The 21,490-nt window shown below is 37.4% G+C and overlaps 1 protein-coding gene across 1 annotated transcript in view; it reads right to left on the bottom strand.

Moving 5' to 3' along the window:
• LOC132839481 (complement C3-like) overlaps window positions 1-12,696 on the bottom strand; it is a 31,897-nt gene extending 19,201 nt beyond the window's left edge. Inside the window, exons 1-15 of the mRNA XM_060860474.1 lie at window positions 12,557-12,696; window positions 11,215-11,410; window positions 9,495-9,663; window positions 9,248-9,324; window positions 8,993-9,081; window positions 8,780-8,862; window positions 8,610-8,697; window positions 8,006-8,108; window positions 7,242-7,362; window positions 7,001-7,116; window positions 6,669-6,815; window positions 6,232-6,426; window positions 5,875-6,066; window positions 1,957-2,103; window positions 1,648-1,777 (exon numbers count right to left, since the gene is read on the bottom strand). Coding sequence (XP_060716457.1) covers window positions 1,648-1,777; window positions 1,957-2,103; window positions 5,875-6,066; window positions 6,232-6,426; window positions 6,669-6,815; window positions 7,001-7,116; window positions 7,242-7,362; window positions 8,006-8,108; window positions 8,610-8,697; window positions 8,780-8,862; window positions 8,993-9,081; window positions 9,248-9,324; window positions 9,495-9,663; window positions 11,215-11,410; window positions 12,557-12,627 — 1,924 coding nt within the window. The 5' untranslated portion in view covers window positions 12,628-12,696. The remainder of the gene's footprint in view (window positions 1-1,647; window positions 1,778-1,956; window positions 2,104-5,874; window positions 6,067-6,231; window positions 6,427-6,668; window positions 6,816-7,000; window positions 7,117-7,241; window positions 7,363-8,005; window positions 8,109-8,609; window positions 8,698-8,779; window positions 8,863-8,992; window positions 9,082-9,247; window positions 9,325-9,494; window positions 9,664-11,214; window positions 11,411-12,556) is intronic.
• Between the last annotated feature and the right edge of the window lie 8,794 nt (window positions 12,697-21,490).

A 21,490-nucleotide genomic window follows, 5' to 3' on the forward strand; every position in this document is an offset into this window, starting at 1 on the left:
TATACAGATTACATGAAGCTGCACGTACACGTTGGTTTCACCGCGTTTGGGTGTTAATGTAGGTTCACAAAGCCATGAGCATTAACAGTAAAGCAACATCCGCCATTGTTGATGTGTTTGTGTTTGCCGCTACTGCGCTAAAGTTGCTGGGACACATGACACGTACACAGTGACGTCAGACTCGGCTCTGTGATGGCTCTCTAGCCAGTGGAAAGACAAACCAGTTCTTAGAAGGTTCACCAGTGGAACCAACTTTGAACCAGCACCAGTGCTAGCTCTGAACCAGCACCCAGTTCTTTTTGGTGGAAAAGGGGCAATAGTTCTTCTTGGCTGCCCCAGGGTCTAGAGCCTGGTTGACTAGGGGCATGGAATTCTGTGATAAGAGCTGAGTCAAGAATGTTTTGGGTGTTGACCCATGATCTTATCTTTGGGACTGTGTCCCTCCCAAGGAAGCAGGTATTGCAACTGCCCTCTCCTCCTGCTGGTGTCCAGAATTGTGTGAACCACACATGCCATCGTGCCATCTACTGCGATGGGTAGTGGTGGCATAATGTGGCTGTCTGCAGGGCTACACATGTTTGCGGGTTTTAGGAGGGAGACATGTTAGGATAGAGAAATATGGTAGTCTGCTGGTAACTCCAATCTGTAGATAACTGGGTTGATCTGTCTGATGATGTGGAAAGGGCTTTAACTTTCTTCATGCCTTGAGGCATAAGACCAGTTTTTCTGTTTGATATGGGGTGTACCTGGTGTCACACTATGTACTGCCCTCAAATGTGCACATGAGCACTTTCCCATACTTCTCCATTGGTATATTTGATAGTTCCTCCGACCAGTGGAACAGTGATGGCTGATAACCCAGGATGCACTAAAATGGTGTGAGGCTGGATGCTGTCAATGTTCAAGACTTTTTGGGCATATAGAAAGTAAGCACATTTGGCATGTCCTGTCAATAGACATCAGCCTAGTGCTGGAAAAACACTTCACATTGTGGGAGGAAGCCCTTACATGACTGTGAGCCACCGTCATGCACACCACCTTTTTCATGGTGTGGTGGGGGCAGCGAGAGCTTGTAGCAAGCGGGTGTTGGTGGCCTGTAGGTTAAAAAGCTAATCCTGTTAGCTTGTCCTTGTTGGGTGAATATAGCTTCCAGCTGTTATACATTGACTGGATCCATTGTAGGTGAAGTATCCTATAATGATTGAGATGTAGAATCCATGTGCAGAATAAAACAGTTTAATAAAAATCCAGGGAAGAATAAATCCAAAATGTTAGGAAAAACAGGGTTAGTATAAACAGGCAGCTAGTATCCAAAGAAAGAAGAAGAAACAGAAGAAACAGTCCATTCAGCAAACATCCCAAAAGGGCAAGGGAAAAGTGACAGGCAAAAAGGTAATACACAGGAAAACACACTATAGAGAAAATAACATGGCTTGGTAATGCAGGGTGAGTTGACGTTTCTTTAAGAAGCAACATAGCTTAAAGTAGTATAAATATACTCTTAATCGGGAGTGTTGCAGAAGTGTCAATAGTCAGATGAAGGCTTCTTCTGGTGAATGGCAGGACAATTATCAGGCATGGATGTTACCCAGTGTTTTATTTATTTATTTTTTAAATGTTATTTTTTATTTAAAAAAAATCTTTTACCTGTTCTTTCATTGGTGCCACCTAATTTATCAGACTCAAACAGTAGACCTGCATCATAGAAAACCTCCATACTGTCTTTACCACTGCCTGCTGTACAGCCAGTGTCATGCTTCTCAATAATGTCCCAGATCTGTTGATGGAAAAAGTACATGTTATGTAAATATGTGCAATGTATTTTCTCTATTAATATTAGATTAGCCAGGACACCGTTTTGTGCCTTTACCTGATTCCTGAGAAAAACTTAAATCATAAATCCATAAGATACATGGTTAATAATAGAATTAAAAAATACTGCCAGATATTACTGACCTTAGTCTGTGTGAGTTTGTTCTTGTTGAGGACAAAGACAGCTTTATCCACAGCTACCAGACCAACCTTGGCTTTTGGATCCCCGGTAACAGTGAGTTGAAATTCATTACCAGGATTAAAAGTCTTCTCCTCTGTATCCAGTTTCAGCTATATTGCATAAAAAAGGGAGAAAATACATCGGGGTGGACAAATTCCTTACCTAACCCACTGGGCAAATAGAAGCTGCAGTGCTCTACCTACTCTGATTTTTTTGACTGGCTGGGAACTGACTAGGCAAACAGTGTAATATCTTATTGTAAGCTAATCAAGTGCAGAATAAAGGAAATGAAATTTACATTTACAGCATTTGGCAGACGCCCTTATCCAGAGCGACGTACATAAGTTCTTAAATCTCTAGCACTGAAACATTAATTCTGGCTCACTAGGTTACATGCTTAAGATACCATGAGTTTAAAACATTTGTTCAAAGTTACAATGAAAAAGTGTCAAAGTTTTTATTTTTTTTAAATGCAAAAGATAGGGAAAGAAGTGCTAGTTGAAGTGTTTCCTGAATAAGTTGGTCTTCAACCGCCGCATGAAAATAGCCAGTGACTCAGCTGTCCGGACCTCTAGGGGAAGTTCATTCCACCACCTTGGTGCCAGAACAGAGAAGTGTCTTGTAGTATACTTGCCTCTAAACCTGAGAGATGGTGGAACCAGTCAAGCGGTGCTGGTAGATCGGAGGGTGTGGGGTGCAGTGCGAGGAGTAATGAGGGTTTTTTTTAAAATAGTATATTAATGTTTATTACATTTGGCAGAAACCCTTATGCAGTATAACTTACATTTATCTCATTCATACAGCTGAGCAGTTAAAGGTTAAACAGTAGCAGGTTGGTAGTCCTCAGATTTGAACTCATTTATAGCATTTGGCAGACTACCTTATTTAATGTGACCTACAAATGTGCTTTGAAGAGTCCATCAATGAATAAATCAATTCTGATTTACTAATAAAGACTAAGGAAACCATCAGTTTCTGTTGTCCCAAACCCTGTTGGGAGGAAGTAGAGATTTTTTGAAAATAAATCGAAAATATATGGAAAAAATAAGTAAGCGCGTGTTTAAGTATTTCAAGAAGAGGTGTCTTCACCCTTTGTTTAAAGATGGTCAGTGTCTCTGCTGTTCGGACATCTAGGGGAGGTTCATTCCACCTCCTAGATTCCAAAACAGAAAACAGTTTTGATGAGTATCTACCTTGTACCCTGAGGAATGATAACCGCTTTGAGCTAAGAGGGTGCTGGTCTATTTTTGGCTTTTTAGGCAAACATCAATGTTTTGAATCTGATGTGTGCATTTACTGGAAGCCATTGGAGGGAGCACAGCAATTGGATGGTATGGGAAAATTTAGGCAAGTTGAAAACAAGTCTTGGAGCTTCATTTTGGATCATTTGCAGAGGTCAGATTGTGTTCAGAGGTAGACCTGCAAACAGAGAGTTGCAGTAGTCAGTCATGGAATGAACAAGCACCTGAGGGGCCTTTGTGGATAAAAATGGCTGAATCCTTCTGATGTTGTAAAGTAGAAACTGACATGAATATGTCAAATAGGCAATATGTGAGGATAAAGGCAGTTTTTTGTCCCAAGCTTGTTACCCCAAATTGCGAGTAGTGGCTAAAGGGAAGATCAGAGCTTTGTCCTGGGATATCTCAATATCCTGACCTTGGGATGAATCACCTGTGACTAGCAGTTCAGTTTTGCTTTCAGTTCAGTTTTGCTGAGTTTTATAAGATAATCATGCACTAAGATTTGTGTGACACCAGTGGAGAGCAGATGTTGATCCACACTGTTACCTGATATAAGCAACCTTCAAGGTAGGAAGCAACACATTCCTACAGTATACTTCTCCAAGACTCCTGAGGGTGGACAATAGAGTCTTGTGATTAACTGTGTCAAACACTGAAGAAAGGTCAAAGAGTATGAGCACAGATGACAGCTAAGCTAAACTAGCAGCATGTAGTTTCTCAGTGACAGCCAAAAGGGCAATTTTTGTGGAATGTGCTGCCTTGAAGCCCGACTGGTTTTGATGATGGAGAGTTTTCTCCAGTCTGAAAACAGTGCATTCCAAAATTTTAGAAAGAAAAAAGAGAAGTGATACCAGACTGTAGTTGCTGATGTCTGAAGTCTTAAGGATTGCTGATGTCTGAAGGATTCAGAGCAGGCTTTGACAGGATAGGAATAACCCTTGCTTTCTTGAAGTTAGTTGGTACATGACCAGATGTTAAGGATCCATTGATGATTGTTGTGATGAATGGAAGGAAGTCTTGCAAGTTGTTCTGGAGGATAATGGAAGAGATTTGATCCAGTCGGCAGGTGGTTGGATCGCAGGGGAGGATGACTAGAATTTTGTGTATTGGTAGTCAGGGCAGAAGTGATGGTCTGGCAGATTTTCTCAATCTTCTCATAAAAGGAGACAAATTCTTCAGCAGTCAGGTAGGATAAAGCTTAAGGTTTTCCTTGTAGAAAGCAGTCTTGGCAGAAGTCATGTCCAAGAAGAATTTGGACAGGAGTGCATGGTAAGATATCTATGTCAAGTAGTAGTTTCTTCCACTATCTCAGCACAGATCTTAGCTTGCTGCACAACACATTTGACAAACAAGGGGTAGGACAAGAAGTATTTTACAGAACTCATAACTTTCCAATCAGTAAAATTCCATAGAAAAAAAATCAATTCAACACAGACTCAATTTAATTAAAAAATAAATAAATAATAGAGAAAAAAGATACATATCACATTTTATTTCAGTGGTTAGTGAAACCACCATTGACTGCATTTACATCTATGAATCCTCTAGGATTTGTGCAGGCCTGGTTGGTTTGGTTGGTTGTTCAAATTTAACACACCATGTCTTCATAGAGCTTGCTTTGTGCACAGGGACATATCTTTTGGCCAGTGAAAGTTCCAGTGAACGGAATACTTCTGGCCACAGAGTGTATGTATTGTAAAGGGGTAGAAGGTGTAGGACTACAGGAGTCAGGAGAGTATAAAAGGAAGTCAAACTTGGTGACTTCCTTTTTGTGTTCCATGCGCTAAGAAAAGCTGTTTGGTGTTTTTCAAGGCTGTGTTATAGCAGATGAAAAGACCAATTGATTATTGAACAGCATAGCAGCCTAGAACTGAATTGTAAAGGTAAGGGTTGTGATGTATGCTTACTATAGGAATTGGTTTTAAGCTTTTTATATTGTGATTTGTGCTTTTAATGTGTAATTCTTTTAAGTGTATTTAAGGTTGTTAAATATGGTATATGGCAATTAACTTGTATTTTCTTTGTCTTTTTACAGATGATGCATGATTGCCGTTTACTTTTATTGAAAGCATTGATGGCTTAATGGTTATTTGTTTTCTTGTTTGATTCATTTATCTTGGACCAGCTAATGATCGTGGGGATTCCTTTACCTTATATACAGTATGTGGTCTACTCTGTTAATGTGGGGGGAAACAACTTCTTGTGGTTTGAGGTTATGATTTACGTCTGCTGTGGAGTGTGGATTGAACAGGCTTTTTGGTGTGATTTGTAATTTGAGTGTGCACTTATTTGCAGGGCAGCAACTACTATTAGATAAGATTGGGAACTTTGTTGTCTGTAATGGTTACAAGATAGTTATTTTTCTTTCTTTGTTTTTGTTTGATCTTTTTGCCGTTTTTGATTCTTTATGATGTTACTTGTAAATGTTGTAAAATAACTAACCTTGTCATAATGGACAAACACTGTAGTGGTTACACTTAATTTTAAGATTTCTCCTCATCCCCTTGTGGGATGATGGGGTTGCAGTATATTGTGTGTGACTCCCTACAATCCTGATTTATTCCTGAACATACAAGAATACAAGTTACTATATTCAGTATAATATTTTTCCTTACTTTGAGAAGGAATCAGATTGCCTACCGTTCCCATGCATCTGTCAGCCACGTCGACCCAGATGGAGTCAGACACAACTTCTGAGGATCCTACATGGTAATATGCAACCACTCGAAATGCGGGAAGCAGGTCCTTGGTGACCGGTCGAGACCAAGTAACTGCCAGGTTTCCCTTTCTTATAAACCTGTATCCTTGTACAATCTGTCCTTTACTAAGGATCTGACACAAAGAAAATCAACCCAGTTATTTTTTAGTTACCAAAGTTCAGTTTAGGTTTTAGGGCTAGGCACAGGCTTGGCCTTATTATTAGTGTAATACACAAGCCAGTAGAACTACTTCACAATACCACCAAGATCTTTAAATGTATATGTAAGAGATACCAACCAGATAAGTTACATCTTGATCGGGGACAGCAGTTTTGAAGTTTGCATTGATGTTCAACTGATCACCAATTTTCAGTTCTGCAGCATCTACACTTAAATGTAGGTAATTGCCAGAGCCTCCTTTGGCGTAAGGTTGGGCAGTCATCTTGTTTTCAGCTTGTCTTTCTTTTGGTATACCTTCGGCTGAGGTTCTCACCTGGTTACATAGAAAAACCATTTTAGTTTAGTCTAAAATAATTTAATGCTTATGACAAACATCTTAGCAACTGAAAAGATGGTTTACCAGTTTGGCCTATGATTTTTTTTTTTTTTTATAAACTGGGACTTTTAAATATTATGTTTCCTGATAATTCCAGTTCTATTATTTTTATGAGATAAACACAAGTTGATATGCAGTCATTACATTTTCACCATAAAACCCTATTTTACATGACTCACAGTGATATGTAGTGGCTTATCTCCTTCCTGGGTGTTCAGAATGGCCTTAGCCATGCCGTTAGTCTTTGTTCGAGCCTTAATGCCTCCAGGCTGGATCAGTACGTCCACATTTTCAGCAGGTGACTGGTCCGGATTGGTCACATAAACCTTTTCAAATCCAGATCAGACATACTTAATGCATACATGTAATTAGTGTAGTTCAATATTTTTTCAATGGGACTAACTGGGTTTACATTTATATTTTGTTTCAGCAAATATTTAAATCAGTTTAACAACAATTTATCAGTTGTAAGATTGTAAAGAGCTTGCGTTAGGTGTAAAGGCATGCATACTGTGACATCGAAAGTCATTCGTGGATGGAAGAATTTTGGGGTTCTCTTGAACTGGATGGTGTAGGGTGATGTCACAATTTGAATGCCCCCCTTCTGTGCTTCAACAATTTCACTACCTGAAATATTATTAATGATAAATGACAGCTGAAAAGATCTATATACATACATACATACATACATACATACATACATACATACATACATACATACATACATACATACACAATTGCTGGGATCTTACCAGTCTCAGTTATAACACTGACAGAAATGTACAAAAAGCTTCCAACCAGTTGATTAATATCAGAGAAGGAGCGTAGGATCATCTCTTTAGTGAGCTCAGCACGTCCCTTTCCATCAATGATCTATGATGATGTAACATAAAATTCTACACGTAAGTAGTATTAATAATGTACAATTGTCCTGGAAAATTTTTGCACATGACAAACTTGAAATTAAATCTACAAACCACATATAAATACATCATTGGGAATGAACAGATAATGTGTTACACTCAAATACAGCTATGAAAGGTTGGTGCATTATTTGTAATTAATTCATTAAAAATATTCATATATGGAAGAGATTTTGTTTTGGACACGAATGTTGCAAGGTAGTTTTTTATATGTCAGATATGATGGTCACAGAACCAAAAAGACCATATAACAGTCACAGAAATCTAAATTACGCTACCAGTGCTAAGCAAATTCTTGTCTGCAGGTTCCAAAACAAACAAAAGTTGGATTAAACACAGTCCCACAGACATGTTAAGACCAGTTATGAACTGGATTGATGGAACTGAGACAGAGAAACTATCGGAGCCAGAAATCACACAAAATATTTTGTTTTATTTAAAAAAAATATAATACATAAATAATTTGCAAGGTTTTTGACCTGCCTACTTTGTGTTTAAATGTGAATACAAGACATTAAGTAGTGAGTGAACGAATCAGTGATTATTTCCTTACAGATGTTATAATGTGAAATATTAGAGGATGTGTAACTGACCTGTACTCTGGTTAAAGAGGCAGGCAGACTGGTTCTATTCTCATCATTCTTAATGCCAAACACCACAAATGCAACACCATTCACATCTTTTCCAAACAGGTAACTGTATAATTCACAAAAAAGTTAGATCATGCACTGAGTTAGCCCAGTTAGAAATATAAATATTAATAATGACATTATTATTCACAACAAAATGTAAGTAAAATATTTCTAACAAACAATAAATAAAAACTACACAAGCACTATTAACAAATGTTGATTCATTTTCTATAACTGTGACAGTGGTACAGCTGCAATTTACAGGTTTATATTTCTGGGCTTTTTATAATATATTTATGTGTCTACAGTAACAGCTCAATCACAGGGACTTTAAAATCTAAATGTCAATTAGGAATGAAATCTTTCTCCAGTTTCTGTCTCCATAATTATTTTCTGCTAACTGTAACATTAACTCTGCTTCATCAGACCACTCAGTATCTTAGTATTTTACTAAAGCAGTAACTAAGTGGTGCATTCATTATTTATTTTAGGCCCTCACTGCGACTTCACTTGCAAAATTATTTTAATTTATCCTAATTAAATGTCTTTGTCATGTTCTACTTACTTGGCAGTTATATCAACATTAAGTTTCTTATCATCCACGTAGAAAAAAGGTTTTGATGGATTTAATGTTACCTCGAAGCTCGGTAGCACTGCAAAGTGAAAGACAACATGTAAACACACATGTAGACAAACCAAAAGTAGGGATGTTTGTAGTCTAATTATAAATTGTACCATATTCTTTAACTTCAAATTCAGCAGTGAAGTTCTTCTGTGGGGTGTTTTTGTACCGTGTTGCTACAGTCCATATTCCAGATCTGTTAAAAAGAGAGTATTTCTGATTAAATATGTTAATATTTTCTCTATGTAAAACAATATATAATTAATGCAAACAAAATAAAATCTGTAATGACTTTCATATTAGAAGCTTTAATTCAGTGGACTAACTTGGCAATTCCAGGGATGTTGTATGAAAATGAATTGGTCCCTTCCTTAAGCTCTAATGTTTCACTGTCAACTGTGATTCCTTGAGGATTCTTGGGGGGGAAAGGAAAAAATAATTTGTTATACTCTAATATATTTTAAAAAATACATAATGGGTGAATTAGCAGATTAGAAAATCAGAATATACAGTAATTGTAGCTTGCGATGAAATTGACTGTTTAGTAGGTGAAACCCCAGCTGAGCTGTTTGAACACTTACTATGAATTCCACGTAGATTCCTCCCCTTTTGTCAAGAGGCTGCAGATCAGGAGTCAGTGAGAAGATTCTGTAAAGAACTGGGACAAAAATGATTCATTTGCTTTTTTTATCTGTTTTGCTGGAAATGTTAAATGTGTTTAATATTTGTACTGGACGATGATTTGGACTGCATCCTTCATCATAGCTTTAGCTTTTGGCCACATTACAGTCCAGTTTGTATTTCATCAGTGAGTCCAGCCTGTTTTACCTGTTGTTCCAGGTGTGTAGATGCTCTTGTCTGTCTGAATGAACATGTATCCAGACTGAAACGATAGTAAGACCACTTTCTCGAGCACTTTGGAAGGAAACTCAGCCTGCAGATACACATACTGCTTCTCCAGTGGGTCTTCACTAAAGAAACCCTTATTGTCAGGAATCTGAGCCAAAGGAAAATTACACACTTAATGAAATATATTTATGTCTTTATATAAACCCCAAATGATGTTGTTTGGACAAAAGAGATGAAAAATGAAGCATACAGCCATGGCCAACAGTTTTGAGAATGACACAAATATTAATTTTCACAAAGTCTGCTGCTTCAGTGTTTTTAGATATTTTTGTCAGATGTTACTAAGGTATACTGAAGTATAATTACAAGCATTTTATAAGTGCATAATCTTTTAAAGCTTTTAAAGCTTCCAGTCTGTTATTCGTAATTGGAATGATTAGAGTGATCTCCAGCCTTGTCAAGACTCTTACCTGCATTAATGAGAGAAAAGTTCATTTTCATGACAACTTTGCAATTAATTGCAATCCATCTGATCACTCTTCATAGCATTCTGGACAAAACTGAGGCAGCAAACTTTGTGAAAATTAATATTTGTTACATTCTCAAAACTTAGTACCTATTAACTTAAAACAATTATTGATGTTATTTATGGCTGAGTTTTTGTTAATTTTTCAAATATTTATTTGATTTAAATTGGTTTAATGCAAAACTCCTGCAAAATCCCTGATACATGAAATATTTTTTCACATTTTAGCAATGTATCTAATATTTAAAGATTTTATATGTTATTGTATAATTTATTTTGCAATGAAGGGAGTCAGTGGCTGCAAAAAGAACCAATATATAGCATGTGGTAGCCTGGTGGTTAGGGTACCAATAGGAAGGTTGTGAGTTCAATCCCAAGTCCACAAAGCTGACATTATTGGGCCCCAGAGCAAGGCCATTAACCCTTATTTGCTCAGTTGTATAAAAAAAAATTAGATGCGCAAGTCCCTCTTAATAAGAGTGTCTGCTAAATGCTGGAAATGTAAATATGCATTAAATGACCCTACATTTTCAATTAAATGTGTCACTTGAGTATTTCACAATGTTGGGCAGGAAGAAACGCCTTTGTTCCGCATGGTGAGTTTGGGGTCATTATCATGTTGGAAAATACATGTTGGATCTTAAAACTGATCCTCCATACCTGAAAACATTACATTCTGCAAAATGTGCAAGTACGTATTGGTCCATTTTTAAAGTGCCAGCAATTTTGTAGATCCTTCCAGTACCTGTCACAGACTTGCATCCCCATACCATCATGTTTCACCCCTGGTGTCCTATTATCATAGGTCTCATGCTGCTTTACAATAATTCTCAGCATGGTCTGAGAGTTCAAATCCAATACACGCACAATATCAGAAGCTGACTTTTATTATGCTATTTTGAGAAGATCCTGTTTGGTTGAAGCAGCCAGTCCCTTTCTCCTGACTATTTTCACAAAAACGCATAAACAACATCTAATAATATCACTAACATAGTAACTGATAGACCTGTAATAATTATAGGCTGGAAATGATGCCTTCAAGCTTCGGCAATAATGATGTCTGCGGAATATGGCATGATCAATTGCGTCATCAAAAATGAAATAGTTGTGGAGCGCATAAATTCTGTGTGTGTGTGTGTGTGTGTGTGTGTGTGTGTGTGTGTGTGTGTGTACCGTTATGTCTACAATTGCCTGGTAGTTTGTATCAGCAGTGAGGACGACTGATTGAGATGTCAGTTCTGAAGTTTTCTTTGGGTGGTTCTTCACACTGATCTTCACTGTGATGTTACCTCCATTACAATCCTGCACTTCCACAAACACTTTCTCAGGGGTCCCCACGCGCAGCAGGTTCGGGGCCACCAACACGTTACTGTTACAGTATAACAAAGAGGAAAATGTTTATTCAATTATTTATTTATTGTAATAATGTAAAATAATGTTTGCTAACTGTAAAGTATAAGCAGAAATAAAAAAAATCCATGTTTGGGTCCCACAGATTAAAAAAAGTTGTGTTTTGTTGTGTTGTATTATTTTGTGTTGTGTTCTATTGTGTTGTAATGTGTTGTATTGTGTTCTGTTGTGTTGTGTTTGTACTGTTTTCAGTTGTGTTGTATTGTGTTCTGTTGTTGTATTGTGTTGTGTTTATTGTGTTGTATTGTGTTGTGTTGTATTGTGTTCTGTTGTGTTGTATTGTGTTGTGATGTGTTGTATTGTGTTTTGTTGTATTGTGTTGTACAGACACTTGATTTGCGCATTTCCCTGCATAAGAGACAGAACTCGTTTCCCAGCCCATGATAGATGTTTTTATTTCACTCTGAACACCTAAGTACTGTGTAAAATGTTCGAGCTGAAGCCTTTTCTTTATCTTTAGAGATAAAATGTTTACATGATATCTTTATTATTCACTTGGTTTAGACATCAGTGATTACATTTGGTGCTATTTGTATAGTTATATTTAGTTTAATGCACTCTTATTTGAAAAATCTGTGATAAATAGCAGAAATCATGGGATGATGGGAAAGGGACCTCACACACTGTCCTTATGTAGGGCTCAGGGATCTGTGGGTGAAGAGTTACTGATACTGAGTGGGACTTGGCAGCTGATTAAATGGGAGAAATTGAGGGGAAACCCTTCAGTAATAAAAAAACAGAATTTTTCTCCCTGTGCACTATAATTATAAATTTATCTTGAACTATAATCATTAAAATTTCTTAAAATTTCATATTATATTACCATAATTGTGTGAAAAGAATAGACATGTCCATTTCACCATCTCCTGGTCTAAGCTCAAGTAAAGACACATGTGGTCGTGAGAATAATGTAAACATGTGTGAAAAATAAAAGCACATGCACTACTATATAAATTAAAATAAAAATCAATTGGGAGTGGGAAAATTACACATATAAATGTTGTGAAAAATGTGTGACACAATGAAAGTTGTTGCACTGCTATGTTTGTCAGTCTGTGTGTGTGTGTGTGTGTGTGTGTGTGTGTGTGTGTGTGTGTGTACTCACAGTGGGTCACATAAAATAAGCAGGGGGAAAGATAGAAGCGCAGCCGTCAGCCACAGCAGGTCTACACGCATCCTTACTGTCGGTCCGAGCTCAGTCTGGAGTGTTATCGAGCAGTACCACAGCTTTTATAACAACCTGACACACACACACACACACACACACACACACACACACATATTACATAAGGCCTCTCCCACTCACCTGTTAACACCATTGGGTGGGAAATTTAAACATACACAAATGTGCTGATTGCACAGTAATAAGATTAATATGTTTAAAGAGATTTATATGGATTTGTACATTTCCCCAAACTAACTATATTTTATTTATTTAATGAATACTGGGAAGATTTCCTTATTTTCTTGTCACATATTTGTTTCTAAATTATTTATTAATGAGTTTCCTGTTTGCAGTTTATTGCAGATTGCAGGTTTTTGTTTTGCTTTTACTTGTAATATAAAAATATATTTTCTCTTTGCAATTTTACAAGACAAAAACAAATTTGTAGAAAATATATTTATTTCAGATTTTAAATATAAATACATTATATATTTGTAAAAATGATTTAAAGCATTGTTTTTTATTTATTATGTATTTATTAAAGCTGTGTTTGTTATTTATTTACTGTATTTTCTGAAAACTGTTTGATTAAACTGTGATACAGGCCACCCCACACCTCTCACCCAAAACATTTACAGGAACCTCATAGGCCTCATAGGTCACGTATCCACCAGATTAACACTTGTTTAATATTATCTTAGTAGGAAACTATTGTTTTAGTGGCTGTGCTACACAGAGGCATGTGAAGGGTTAATCCCAGATTTCCCGTATATTTACAGATTTCCCGTAAATCAGCTGAAATTGTGTAAATTCAACCTTTGATCCTTTAAACTTTGTTATTGACTGTATCAGTGTCAGCAAGTGAAAACGTAATAAGTAATCATTTGAAAGAGTTTGGATTTGTGCTGTTTTTGCACAAATCCTATACATTATCTCAGGGACCTGCTGCTAAGAAACTGTGTTCATTCCAGTATTACTGCATGTCTGAACATACAGTATTTACACTGGTCAGCGCTGTTTCTGTTTATTGTCTTTTGTATATTGTCTTTTTTGTATGTTTTTTTGTATTGTATTGTAACTTTTTGTTTGCACTGTCTTTTATTCTGCACTGTCTTGTTTGTCTTGTCCTGCACTGTTTGCACAGGTCGCACAGTTGCACTTTATGTGGCTAGGACTACTTACAAGTCCTTAGCTCTGTCTTTGTTTTTATGTAGTACCACAATCCTGGAGAAACGTTGTCTCATGTCACTGTGTACTGCAACAGCTATATATGGTTGTAATGACAATAAAAGCTTTGTAGCTGCCGCTAGAGGCAACTCTCATTATATATGCATATTCAGTTCATAATATATGCACTTTACAGTTTACAGAAATAAATCGTAAAAATGTTTACATAATAATTAGAATAAAACAGCAATATATTTTTGTTGATGTTAATTTATTTTGTGTTATTAGTTAAATCCATAGAAAGGCAAGAGGGAACATATAATTTTGCTACTCTTTGTTTAAAGAAGAAGAAACTGTTAACCCTCAAGTTTATTCCTCTTGAGTTAGAGAGGCCAATGAGGTATGTGTTTGTTGTTAATTGCTTTATGTATAATCAGCCAATTTAAGTGTATTTTCTTACTTGTTGAATGTGCACTTTAAGTTATGTATGTCCTTCTGTAGGTCTGACGGCATTTTCGGCATTATTGGCATTATTGGAGCATAAAGGCTACAAAACATGTTGGACTTTTCCAAAATAAATGTCTGTTAAAAACCAAGAACGACCTGAGCCTTTTATTCAACTCGAGGGGAGTAACAGTCAGAACTCATCCTGTTCGTGCTGGAGGAGAATAAAGCCGTGTCAGTCGCAGTGGAGCTGTAAACGAGCGCTCGTTAAACTCGTTAAAGTGGTGACGTCGCTCTCAAGCATCAAAAGAAAAGACGGACTGCATGCGCACAAGCACCAAACCAGCGTCATCCGGGTCCAAGAGTGCAGCGTGGTTAAGCTAAGAAGTAACGCATTTAAAACAAGTTAAATGTGAAGAAGATTAACCTTGCTAACTTTTAAGGGGAATTTAAGTCCAAGCTTAATTTATTGCTTGTTTAACATAAGGTGATTGTTGCTAAGCTTATTTCAAGTTAACTTCTAGCATTTTGCTAATTTAAGAGTACAGCAAGGTATTCAAATGTTAAGTCTTTACTGTTTCATTTTTGATATTGAAGGTCATTTGTCTTTTTATTTTAGAACAAGTGAAAAGCTCTAATTTCTAATTTTGATTTATGGTGTTTGACACACATTTAAGCTTATCTTCAAAGAGTGAAGTACTTTAAGTACATTTAAGAGCAGGATAGCACTTAGTTAAGTTAGTCATAAGTAATAAAGTTTAAAGCACACTAGAGTAGTGACATGGCCGATCAAGAAGACTGTGATACTGAAGCTGTGGAGTTACAGCAACAAGTAAGTCCTGATGAGGAAGCTCTGGACACAAGCCCACAAGAGCCAAGCACAAGTCAAGCTGCTAAAGAAGAGAGCTTGAGGAAAAGTCAAAGAGTTCGGAAACTCACTGAAAAGGGCCAAGCACTGCACAAAGAAAAGACAGATAAGCTTAAAACTTGCTTTAAGGCAAGCTATGATGAATGGAAAGTCACAGCTAAACAATTTAACCCTCTGAGGTCATTTTTAGGGCCTGGAGAAGTTCTGTCATACCCTGACATTTGTGCTTTTTTTCAGTTGCTTATAAAGACATAAATGGCTAAAGTCTAATATCACTGTAATCAGCACAAACTGGACTAAAATAATGTGAGCATCATGTATATACATGATTGTGTTTTTGAGAAAATGTTTATGCATGGTTAGTGACAAATGAAACATTCTAAAAATCACTTGAATAAGGCCATAAAACATACAGAACATCGGTTCACAGGACTTTTGAGAACTGGATCTTGTAGCCTAGAGTTTTTGCTTCAAAATTATGTGAAAATCATCTTGTTTACTTGCTCACAGAAAACATATTGATTTAAATTTTCTAAGACACTTTTTGTTTGTAAAGGGCATATGCGAGTAGGTGTCAACTATTGTGCATATTAATGTGATTCACACCTGAGAAGACAAAGGCCCGCATAATGAGCTGCATAATGAGCCTTTCAGGTGTGTATGTGACTGAGAGGAGTTACAAGAAAGAATGTGAGGACAAAATAAATGTGTATATTTTTTGTTTGTAGTTTATGTAGAATATTTAACTATCACACAATCACTTTAGAGGTTAGTAATAACACAGAAGACACAATCAGGGCAAAACTGTGCAACAAAAAAAAAGTGTCAACAGGAAGAGTGCAAGATAAAAAAGGGTGTAAGGTTTGTAGAAGCCCACTAACCTACTCTGTCACATAGTACCCAGAAGTGAACAGTTATACATCTTTGTGCCACTCTAGGAAACAGTTCCTTTTCAGCAGCACACACAAGTGAACATCACATGCCTGGCATTTCCAAGGAGTGTCCAGCCTCTTACCATGCTTTGCTTTGCTTTGCAAAGCACACGGGTCCGGATTTCATGTACTGAGTCATTCCTGTGTCTCGGGGGCGTGTACGTGATCACCTGAATCTCCTCAGTTCATTTGCATATGAACAGCGCGCTCAGACGGAGGCGGGAACACATTATCTATAATTAGGCGAAACAGGAGAAACCAGACCACTCCTTACTTTCTTACGGATTACATAAAAATAGATTATTTGTTTATTTAAAAGTAGACATTTCAAGCTTTCTATGCATATATTTATCTTGTCTTTGAGGCAAGTATTCACTGAGATTCGGGTTTTATTTATGTGTCTGTGAAGAGTGGTGACCGAGATTGCAGAGAACGCACTCTGTTTATTTTCTTTATTCTACAAAAGCACAGTGTTTTGTTATTATGCGTGTGTACCCTTTAAAGATTAGATTGATGTATTGCTCTTATCTGTATGATCGAAACTGAAAGTGTAATTTAAGTTCTTTTCGGCCTTAACAGGAGATTATGCCACAAAACGCATATACGCGTTCATCGACTCCAGAGGGTTAAAGGAGCACTTGAAGCACCTGTCAGTACAAGGTTATATGGTCACCTTGTTCGGATCCAATATACTTCAGCATAAGTCAAACAAGCCTATGACAAGCTGCGCAGTCATGAAACTGCTATAGTGAAGCTGGTTCAGTGTTCAGCTCAGCAGCGTCCCAAAAATCTAAAGGCTCAAGAAATACAGCATCCTCTCATAGATCCGAAGGTTCACAGAGTACATATTCAAGTTTAAGCAGGTTATCTGTAAAGAAACAAGAAGCAGCCGTTGAACTAGCTGCAACTGAAGCCGCTCTGAAAGTTATGGAGGAAATGGATCGTGAAAGAAACGAGCTTGAAAATCTTGAAGTAGAAAACCGACAAAGATTAGCAAAACAAGAAGCAGAAAATGCTGAAAAACTAAAGGCATTGGAACAGAAGCGAAGAGAGCTAGAACGTCTAGAAATTGTAAGGAAGATGAATGCTGCCAAAGCACAACTGAAAGTGTATGAGCAAAACTCAGACGAAGAAATCTCAGACCTCTTGCATGATAATGCTAATCAAAGGAAACCTGTTTCAAAGCCAGTACGTAAGTCTGCCTGAACATCAGTTCGCACCCTCACAACCCACTGCAAATCTGCAACAGTTTTCTACTCCACAACAGACCACAAGGTCGCAACTTACAACCAATGCTACACAAGAAGATAGCATTACAGCACTTGCTAGAGCTTTAGCAGAGTCCATTAATATAAGCCGTCTACCAGTGCCAGAGCCTGCTGTTTTCAATGGCGACCCTCTCAAATATAGGGATTGGAAAATGTCCTTTCAGACACTAATAGACGGGAAAAACATTCCACTGAATGAAAAGATTTACTACCTCCGCAAGTATGTTAGCGGACAACCAGAAGACCAGTTGAGAGTTACTTTCTGCTGGGTACAGATGCAGCATACTATGCAGCATGGGACACTCTGGAGGAGAGATATGGAAGTTTATTTGTAATCGCCAAAGCCTTCAGAGATAAGCTAGCATCATGGCCAAGGATCGGCACAAAGGACAGTACTGAGTTACAAGAGTTCTCAGACTTTCTCAGAGGCTGTGAAGCTGCTATGCTACAAAACAAGAGTCTTGAAATCCTAAATGATTGCAGCAAAAATCAGAAAATACTAAGAAAGCTTCCTGAATGGCTGAAAGCAAGATGGAATAGGAAAGTCATTGAGATTGAAGAGCAGTACCATTCTTTTCCAACATTCTGTAACTTTGTCACAAGAGAAGCCAGGATAGCATGCAACCCAGTAACGTCACTCCACGCACTCAAGGGAGGTGACTCAGAGAAGGTTAAGCCTACAAAGATTTGCAGCGTCAGCGCTAAGGTGCTGACAAGCAGTGCAGAAGAGAAACCAAATGCAAAGAAATGTGTCTTTTGTAATGTGCAAGAGATTAAACCATGATATTCACATATGTCGAAGGTTCATGGACAAACCAATAACCCAAAGAGTCAAGTTTATACAAACAAAGGGACTGTGTTTTGGATGCCTTAACTTTGGACACCATTCAAATAAATGTAGAAAGAGAAGTGTTTGTGATGCATGCAAAGGAAAACACCCAACCTGTTTACATGAGGAACGGGACATAGAAAGCATAAAGAATAAAGAAAGCAAAAGCATAAAGGACGTAAAGGAACTCAAACAAAGTAAAGAAGCACCAAATGAGACAATATCACACCGTGTAGTCCAAAATGCCAGTAGAGACCTCACATCCACAATCATTCCACTTTGGTTATCCACGATAAGCAAACCAGAACATGAAATCCTGCTGTATGCCCTTTGAGACAGCCAGAGCAACAGCACATTCATTCTACAAGAAAAGGCAGATGCTCTAGACTCTGAAAGGAAAAATGTACAGTTAAAACTTTCTACGTTATCAACCAAAGATACAGTCATTCCAAGTGAAAAGCTGTCTGGTCTACAAGTCAGAGGCTTCAATTCTTCGAGAAGAATCCCTCTTCCTGTAACTTATACAAGAGAGTTTATTCCTGCCAATTTAAATTGAGATTGCCCCTCTCATAGAATGCAATGTTGGCCTGCTCATAGGTTACAACTGCTCACAAGCGCTGTTACCCAGAGAGGTTGTGTCAGGAAAAGATAATGATCCATTTGCACAAAGAACAGACCTGGGCTGGAAAATAGTTGGTGGTGCCAACCCTTGTGTTGGCATTTTCAGCATTTTTGGCATTATTGGAGCATAAAGGCTACAAGACATGTTGGACTTGTCCAAAATAAATGTCTGTTAAAAACCAAGAATGACCTGAGCCTCTTATTCAACTCAAGGGGAGTAACAAGCTTCTTGACTTGACTTGAGATGATTTCGACATTTCAGGTGCATTTTTACACTGATGCATGATAATCAATTTCAAGTGTTTGTGTGTGTGTGAGAGAGAGTGTGTGTGTGTGTGTGTGTGAGAGAGAGAGTGTGTGTGTGAGAGAGAGAGAGAGTGTGTGTGAGAGAGAGTGAGAGAGTGTGTGTGTGAGAGAGAGAGAGTGTGTGTGTGAGAGAGAGTGTGTGTGAGAGAGAGAGAGAGTGTGTGTGTGAGAGTGTGTGTGTGAGAAGTGACGTGACATACAGCTAAGTACGGTGACCCATACTCAGAATTTGTTCTCTGCATTTAACCCATCCAAAGTGCACACACACAGCAGTGAACACACACACACACCGTGAACACACACCCGGAGCAGTGGGCAGCCATTTATGTTGCGGCTCCCGGGGAGCAGTTGGGGGGGTTTGGTGCCTTGCTCAACTGCACCTCAGTCGTGGTATTGCCGGCTCGAGACTCGAACCCATAACCTTAGCGCGTGTGTGAGTGTGTGTGTGTGTGAGAGTGTGTAAGTGTGTGTGAGAGTGTGTAAGAGTGTGTGTGAGAGAGTGTGTGTAACCCTGAACTGCTCAAACTTAAGTCCCTGCTGTTTTCAATTTTTAAACAGAGGCAAAATTAATAGATGCATTTTTTTGGTAAATATTCAAAATATTTGAATAATCTTTAAAACATAAGACACCTCACTGTCGGATAGGTGGATGCAGCTCATTTGCATTAGAAACAGGTAAGTGGGGACCCCCCCAAAAACAAATAAATAAATAAAATACACTTTCCTCTGAACGCTTCTTCGACCCTTTTTGTCCACACTGAAAAAGGGGACGTGTTCAGTCCGAATAAAAAAAAAAAATTTCACTTTTTCGACAAAACATGTATTGGTTTCTTGTCTTAAACATAATAAAGACAACTTTCTCAATAACACGTGTGCAGTTCAGAGAGAGTTCTCGCAATACACGCAATATATATAAAGGATTTCAGACTGGGGCCAATGGAAATGCTTCTCTCCTTCGGTGCGTGTCTTTATTCCTCAACCCAGAACTTCAAAGCGGAACACTTGAGGTAAATTATCTGGAATGATTAGTATATTAATTGATTTAAGATGCCTACCCAGCTAACACACGACATACTAGTTACGTAATAATTGCACCCAAGAAGATTGGAACTGACCAGTGAACTAAATCCATAAGTGTCAATACAAATATAGCAACAAGCAGAGGCATTGACCAAGAGTCAAGAAATGATGATGAAAATAATTATTATTAATACTTCAGTAAAGTTCATTAAATCTATCCTGTTGTTAGTGTGGTCTTTAAACTTATGAACTGTGTATGGACTGACAAAGGTGGTACATGAGGAAGCAATTTGACAACAATGCAGTAAATCATTTAGGTGCATCAAAAAGCGTGATCGTTAAGATACCAGAAGACAAGCTAATCCAGCACACCAACACCAGCATAAAAGGTCACCAAAATGAAGTAACCTCATAATTAAATACAGAAGGAGGAGAAAAACTGCAAAAAGGTCCACTTTTTGAAAAAAAGAACCCCACCCCCACCCCCACCCCTCAATAGGCTGGCTACGGATCTGTTCTTCTTATTGTGTAATTCAGCTCCAGCTGAATTTTTCTTTATCTGCCAAAGTAGTGTTTTTGTTATTAACGTTATTAAAGGCGAGAACAGGAAAGAAAACGGGTTTGTTTTGTAATAACGCGCACTGCGAGTCACATGACTGTCGGACAGGTGGATGAGGAACAGGTGCGGGATGTTCGTTCGGCTTTTCTAATAATAATAATAATAATAATAATAATAATAATAATAATAATAATAATAATAATAATAATAACAAACGATTTCGCTTAAACTTATCATCACAAGTCGGAAGTTTCACTGAGATAAAAACGGACGTTTCCTGTCAGGTAAAACAGGTGCAGCAGCTTCACACAGAACAAACAGTCAATCTGTTCAGGTGAGAAAATAAACCCAGTATATTATTTTCAACAAGATGTGTTGTGTTTTAGGGGTTAATTCCAGTGACTTTTCATATTGTTCTTTTTTTCTTAACTTTTTTTAAAAAAAAATCTTTAATAAATCTATTGGAATCTTCTGTTTGTTGTAAGAAAACAAACGAAACTGTTTTAGTTCACTTTGTAAGTGACGTAAACACGTCGAGAAACTGGACATTCAACATAGTTCTAACTAACATTGTGTGTTGCCAGATTGGTATGTTTTCAATAACTGTGTGGCACAACAAACAGCAAATAAATATAAATTATCATATTAATTATTTTATTAGTGTAGTGTAGTAAGTATAAATACTGTATTATGAGCGTACTGTAAATAAATACAAATAAAACAAGAGAGTAAAACCTTTTTTACCCTGATGTACATCAATGATGTTTTATTTTTATATTATTTAGGGTGTATTTTGTATTCCTTCATGTGGTCGTTGAACAAATGTCTATAATGTTCTACATTTTATTTAAAGCATATAT

Source organism: Tachysurus vachellii, chromosome 24, assembly GCF_030014155.1.
Source record: "Tachysurus vachellii isolate PV-2020 chromosome 24, HZAU_Pvac_v1, whole genome shotgun sequence".
NCBI lineage: Eukaryota > Metazoa > Chordata > Actinopteri > Siluriformes > Bagridae > Tachysurus > Tachysurus vachellii.